Genomic DNA, 7,333 nt, shown 5'->3' with positions numbered 1-7,333 from the left:
TATGTCTTTATATGAGTTCTGCCTTTCAGTCCTGAAATGTACTTTCCTCACTTCTGCCTCTTAAAATCTTTAATTTCCTTTAAGGAATAGCTCTGGAACCAACTCCTGCTGGAAGCTCACACATTTCTAAAATGGGAATAAAGTCTATAGTAATTAATCATTTCATCAACAAGCATTTATTAAGTGCTATGTACTGTGAATTGTGCTAGGTATGCAAATGTAAATGTGAGAATCACTTCCATCAAGCTTGTGTTCTAGCACATTTATAAGTAAGCAATTATGATATAGACACAACATAAATTGAAAAGTGATGGGGGTGTTGGGGAAAGAGGGAAAGATTCTAAACTGGAGAACTAGGAAAATTTTCTTCAAAGAGGTGGCAATTGAATTGAACTTTATCACTGGTGACATCATGAGGAATGTCAGTGACTAGAGAACAAGGCAGGAAGAAAGAATAAACTAAGTAACTAAAGTTGACTAAATCTCTCCGTAGTTTTTGGGAACATCCTCTATTTCAAGGGAACCATTGTGTAATGGGGAAAGCTGGCAGATCATCTCCAAAGTAACTTTGTCCATGCTCTGCTGGTGATCAATGCAGGCAGTACAATGAATAGTTAGAACAAATGACCAGAACAATCAACAACCACAAAAACACAAAATCCCCCAACTGTAGTCATTGGTTTTGTGGATAGCATTCACCTTTGAAAGATCATGGAGCTGACTCTACAAAGGGGTACTCTGTTCCGAAGGACTAGGGCACTTAGAATAACTTAAGGAGAAAAAATTAGGAAAGAAAACAAATACAATACAATCTTTTCAGGAACCTCCCTAAAACCCAGTGCTCCCTGCTCTTTTCCCTGTTGTACCTGGTGCATAGACAAATGCCTTCAGTTTAGTTTGTTTCAGATGAGTTCAATACAATTCAAAAAACATTTATTAAAAGGTTATTATGGACTCAGGACTATGGGGCTACTGGGACAAAATACAAAGACAAAGCATGGTTCACACCTTCCACAAGATCGTGATCTAATAGGCAAGAAGACTAAAGAGTATTTTAAAAGTTAGATGAGTGGTACAGGGAGCAGGTGGTCACTGAGCTCTGAGAAAGAAGTTATCATAATGATCAATCAATCAAGGCATTTGTTAAGTCCCTTCTATGTTTCAGGCACTGTGTTGGGGGCTGGGGACACAAAGAATAAAATAACATTTTCAAGTACTATTCTTGAGTAAGTTCTCAAGAAACATATTCTAAGGAAGAAGTCTACCAAAATGAGATTAGAGATGAATCTTAAAAAATAGAGAGGATATGAGTGAAGAGAAAAGAGAAGAAAAGAATAATGTCAGTAAAAGTAGAGGGGGCCAATATGTCAGGTGTGTTCAAGGAAAATCAGGAGTGATATAAGTCTGACTAGCTGGAAGAGAGAGTTCAAATAGGGGAGAGTCAAGTATATGGAGGGGAGGGATCAGCAAGAAACAAAGATAAAAAAATTTCGGGTCCAGATAATGGATATTAGGTTACAGGGTTTAGAGTTCATCCTGTAGACAAAGGACTATTACAGAATGATAGAATCTCAGAGTTTGAAGGGACTTCAGAGAACATCTAGTCCCACTCATTACCAAATAGAAATTTCCATTACAAAATCCTCAACAAGTGTTGATTCAACCTTTACATGAAGACCCCTAGTGAGAGAGTATTTACTGTCTCCTCAGGCAGTTCAACTGTACTTTTGTACAGTACTAATTGTTAGAATATTTTCCCTCAAATCCAATCAAAAACTGCTTCCCTGAAGCATTAGCCCATTATCCCTAATTCTATCCTTCATCTGTTCAAGGGATCAACAAACAGGGTACTTTCTTTGGTGTTGGAGCTGAGGGGACAACTTGGAGCAATTCTAAACACCTAATTCTAAGCACCTGATTTGACTCTAAGCAACAGTTGTCTAATTCTTCTCCCATCTGAAATCCCTTTAATTACATGAAGACAGCTCTCAATTCCTCATAAGTCTCTTCTCCGGGCTAAACATGGTGACTTCCTTCTTTTAATGATCCTTATACGTCACGGTTTTGAGTCTCTTCACCATCCTGGAGGATGTAGACACTCAAAAGAATAGGTCTTGTTGATTCTTTGGATGAATTTTAATGAATAATCATGGAAAAATCAGAAAGATGTGATGATTCCAAAAATAATACTATGCTGTCTTAACCTCTCCTTTTACCCCCACTGACTCATTGTATGACAAGCACTGTGTAAAAGAGAGATCAGTTTTCATTGTCACACTGATCTCAGGATATATAAAGAGGAAGATTTTAGGAGAGGAGCACATACATTCTAAACAGCTTCACTAGGTGACTGATTGAAGGGAAGGTCCTGTGAATCTGTCAAGATGAAGGTCCTTTTTCTAACCATAGCACTAAGCCTGTTCTCCATCCTCCAAGCTGAAGAATCAACATCTTCTGGAAAAGTATGGGAGGTGAGACTGCATTGGGAGGTCTTGTAGATTGGAGGGAGGCATGTATGCTAGCAAGAGGTTGTCATTTCAAAATTAAGGTCCCACCAGATTATTCTCAGGAAGATCTGGAGCTGTGAGACCCCATTCTGCAAGGCACAGTAACTTTAGAGCTATGGACTCAACTAGAAAATGTTGAATTGAGTCTATGCAGGAGGTAGATGCCAGGATTTTTTTCTTCTCTCCTTTTGATTTTATTTACTCTGTTTAGAGTGAACTGGAAATGGAGGATATGATCCAGTTAGTTTTATCCCTGCCAATGAAGATTCCAAACAAGTCATATTCCAAAGTGGAACGAGGTGTCAAAGAATTCAATGTCACTCTCAGCAGGGATTTACTTTGTGGGTTCAAAGCCAAATCTCTGCTTCAGATTTGGTCATAGAACATCTGGGGCAACTTTATAGGTTTATGTTCTCAAGTCTAGTTCAGCTGAAGCTCTTGACCTCTTTCTAACAACTTCCCATTTGAGTATTCTGCCACCAGGCCCATTATGACCCTTGATGTGAAGGCTCAGTCAATTTTTGTTATGGTCATGATTAAAGAGGGGGTCAAATATAGAAGGACTTAGCTGAGACAGTTTGTGCCTCACTCATTTTTCCTTCCTTGAACTCTGGCTACAAATTATGATTTACCCTAGGGCACATACCACATAAATGCTGTTGTGGCAGACAAAGAAATTCCCGAAGACAAGAGGCCTAAGTCCTTGGCACCCATCACTTTCACCCTTCTTAATGACGGTAATCTGGAGGCCTCATTAACCTTCAGGTAAGTAGCCTGCATAGAATAGTGCTATCAGCTATGTTTTTATACCTCTTATTTCAGGACCACAGCTGAGCTAATAATTCTATACTCTCTGCTTACCTCACTTGACTACACCTAGTAGTTATAAGTTTTCATGTATATGAATATGAAGATTAGGTTTATTACTTTTTGCCACCAAAGAGTGAAATGTTTACTCAGCACCCATTGATTGACTTCCTGAGTCACTGTTTAACTGCTAAAGCCCACATGGGCTCAGGTCTTCTCTAATATTCCTCCTTTCCCCTGTTGATGCCAATATCTCATACCATTCATGACACAGGTTATCATCGTAGGTTATATGTTTTAGCCTACTCATACCATGCATCTCTCACCATTTCCCTTAGGGTCACTTGCAATTTTGATTCCTTAGAGATTAAGGTGTTCTATGGCTCCCAGTTGTAATAGCTTGATCTCCAGAATATCTGAGGGTCAAAAGATGGATGGGAAATCATATAGTTCTTGATGAGTGGAAAGAGAGTACAGACCGGGATACTGTTCTGCTTCTGTTGTACTTTCCATAGTTGAGAACTAAGTCAGGAGCGAGGGGATCGAACTACCTTTTAAAATTTTTGGTGACATTACTTGTCTCCAGCAAAACTATTCATACGTGTTCTGTTTTTCAGGAATAATGGTAAATGCCAAGAAATTAAAGCAAAATTAGAGAAAACAGACATTCCCAATGAATTCACTGTAGGTGAGTGACTCAAACATGCCACATTAAAGGGACTTTAATAGGGAAACACAGCCTGAGGTCAGGTCTCAGAGATGATTTGAACTTGGGACCTCTCTGTAGCTAGAGTCCAAAGGCTGAGTCTACTTGATAGCACACAGTGACTTGAACAGCTCTTTTCCGTGACATGGACTGAATTAACTAGTGGATCTGTCTTCTTGTAGACATGGTTGGCTACATCGCTGGGCTCAGGGCGGCAAAGGCAGGCTAGGCAGCTGCTCTTATGGTTTGCATTGGAAAACCAGAAGAACACATACTTAGCTTGTCTATCCCTGCTGAAGTCCTGAAAATTTTGTGGTTTACTTTTCTATTTATTATATTTATTTTATTGCATATTTACAGTAAATATTTACATATTTACTAGGTAAAGGCATTGTCTCATGGAGGCTATTCTGAGGATTCACATATGCAATTCAGGAAATATAGAAGACAAAACTGTACATTAGCATGCTAATACCAAGAAAGTGGGGAGTGCTGTTCAGGGTTTGTGCTAAGGTGGGGTACCACAGCACAGATATGTGCCTGAGACCCTGGAATTAGAGTCATATGGAGGGTAGGAGACACATCAAGAATATAATTAAACTGTGTCAAAATACTGTCGAGGGTGGAGATGACCATTTCTGTACTGGTCAGAGTAGGTCATGAAGCATGTTCTAGAGACCTGACATTGCCTTCATTCACTCATTTAACCAAGATGTATTAATTAACTCTAATATTTAGAGAATCATGCTGTTCAATGAGTATGGGGTAAAAATTCAAGCCAAACACTACACCTGCTTCAGGCAAAAACCTTGGGCCTGACCTGTAATTAAATTGATATCAGGAACTCCTAGGGAGCAAACTCTCCATATCAGTGCAGATCACCAACAGCTCTCCAACTTAGAGAGTTGCCTGGATCTCTGAGAGGTTAAATGAGTTGCTCTGGATGAAAGCCAGTTTTTGAACTCAGATCCACCTCACTCCAAAGGTAGATTTCCATCCATTAAACCATACTTTGTCTCTGACTCTATTAATTAACCTCTTTCAGCTTCCATTTTCTCATCTGTAACATGAGGAATTAAGACTAAGTGTTCTTAAGGTCCTTGAAAATTCAAAATATTTTTCAAATTCATCTGATCCTATGGTCTTATAACAGACAACACTACATGATAAGTTCATTAGCAAAGTATAAAATAAAGTATATGAGGTTAAAGGGGAAGCTGTCCTGGTCAAGAGATCATACAACAATTTTTCATGATTTCTGGACACCGGATACTTATCAGGAACACTGAAGTTAAAGCTTGCTCCAGTCTCTTTACAAAAGATATTTTCTAAGAGAATTAAGGATACTAAAAGTATATCTTCCCACACTTCTCCACAGATGAGGGCAGACACCATGTGTCTATAATCAAGACCTCTGTGTCAGATAGTTGGATTCTCTTCTCTGAAAGTGAATTCGACGGTAAACAAATCAAACTGGCCAAACTTTTGGGTAAGTCAATAACAGCAAGAGAACAATGTCAGTATTTGGGACAACTATTGGAACCTGCCCAGAGACTTCCCCAAAGAGAGAATGGGGGGGGGGGGGGGATTTCTACTGTCTCCATCCTTTTTGAACTTGATACAAATCAAAATCCAGGAAAGAGGTCAGTAGATTCCATGAATTACCTCAAAGATTGTTTTTTTAGCTGCATGTTTGATAGTAACGTAAGTCTCATTAAGTAATGACTTTTCTAGTAGCATAGCAATGACTCCATTATTAAGTAATAACCGCTAAATCTGTTCATCCTTAATGAGACAGTATGGGGGAAATTCTACTTTGAACAAAGCAGGAGAAGGAGGGAGAAGGCAAACATGCATGTCTTCATTCTCTACCCATTTTCTCAATCACTTTTCTGGAGGTTTTAGGGCATTAGGACCATTTTGTTTAGTGCAAGTATGAGAGATTCATATAAGAATTTTCTGTAGAGATGATTATTTGGGGAGTATTTGAGGTAGGGAATTTGTTGGCAGAAGATAAAGAGTGCTAAACTTTCCAATCTCCCCTAAATTCTTTCTTGTTGTTTCTTCATGGTGGGTTTCTTCATTAGGGTGTAGAAACCAGAGACTTTCACAAGAGGGTGACTATTATAGAGAAAAGTAGAAGAGAAGGGTCTAGCGACAGCTAATAATTTATTCTCTTTCTCTGCAGGTCCGGACACAGAAGTGAACCCTGAAGCTTTGAAGGAATATCAGGAGTTCATCAAAGAGAAAGGATTTAATGAAGAAAGAATCATCTCTCCTAAGCAAGAAGGTAACAATAATGGAGTTTGCGTTCTACTCTGCCCTGTCCCTTTATTCTCTGTCTTGTACCCTTTTTTCTTCCCTCTCTATTCCAGTTGTTTTCTCACCTTAGAAATAGTTTCATATTAACTTCTTAGCAGATCATATCTAATTGTTTAAACCATTGTCCAGCTTGGAAGCTTTGTGATAGGAAGTGCTTTTAGCAAATAAATGCATTTACATATGTCTTTGTTTCTGCAGAGGCCTGCATCCCGGAACATGCTTAAGGTATGTACTCTTTAAAGACTTTGAGAACATCTTCCAGAATAATCTAAAATCCTAAACATTAGGTAGGATTTAAGTGTCCGTTTGGTTCAGTTTAGCCACAGGTAGGAAAACTTCCAAATCACGCCCGAGGGATGGATGGCCTTTTTTTAAGAATGCATTTCAAATAGGCTTCAGCCTCCCCTTGAATTTCTATGCTTGTGTTTTGTATGCCTTTTCTGAACCTCTTGTTCCCCAGGATTGAGCCCTGCTAGCTCAAGGGAAGCTGTCATTTCTGCTTCCTTATGCAATTCCTAGGACCCATTACTGACTTTCCCTTTGATGTTTTCTAGGAGAAGACCATTCCCATCAACCTCAGAATCATGATATCCAGGAAATCCCTGCCATCTCCTCAGATGACCAACATATCCCTATATCTGTCTCCTCTCTTTAGCTGTCACCTGTATTTTCTAATATTTTCTTTCCAGTGCTACATAAATGTCTGAAGCAATCACTTTTGACTCAGTTGCTTTCTTTTGAGATCTTTTTGGGGAAATGAATAAGAAATGGGTGACAACTACATCAAGCACACTTGCCTGAGAGGCCAAAGACCTTATACTTTCAAAGGTTGAGAGAACTATATTTTCTATAGAATGTGATCAAAAGTTCTATATATTCCAAAACAACTAGGTAAAAAGTTAAAATCAGATCAGTCCAAAGACTATAAGTGGAGCAACTGGGTTGTACCAAAACACCAAAATTGAAATTGAAATTCCTTACCAGTGGAGGA

General features: G+C 38.9%; 1 protein-coding gene across 1 annotated transcript; it reads left to right on the top strand.

The window, feature by feature from the left end:
* Positions 1 to 2,315: 2,315 nt before the first annotated feature.
* On the top strand, positions 2,316 to 7,057 carry LOC140527028 (late lactation protein B-like). The gene is made up of 7 exons (XM_072643656.1): positions 2,316 to 2,471; positions 3,145 to 3,272; positions 3,932 to 4,002; positions 5,399 to 5,509; positions 6,209 to 6,310; positions 6,541 to 6,567; positions 6,897 to 7,057. Exons 1-6 carry the CDS (start codon positions 2,385 to 2,387, stop codon positions 6,564 to 6,566), a joined length of 525 nt encoding a protein of 174 aa, XP_072499757.1. The 5' UTR covers positions 2,316 to 2,384; the 3' UTR covers position 6,567; positions 6,897 to 7,057.
* The last annotated feature ends 276 nt before the right edge of the window (positions 7,058 to 7,333 follow it).

The sequence above is a fragment of the Notamacropus eugenii genome, chromosome 1 (assembly GCF_028372415.1).
Source record: "Notamacropus eugenii isolate mMacEug1 chromosome 1, mMacEug1.pri_v2, whole genome shotgun sequence".
Taxonomy (NCBI): Eukaryota; Metazoa; Chordata; class Mammalia; order Diprotodontia; family Macropodidae; genus Notamacropus; species Notamacropus eugenii.
This window is presented reverse-complemented; position numbering and strand designations above follow the sequence as displayed.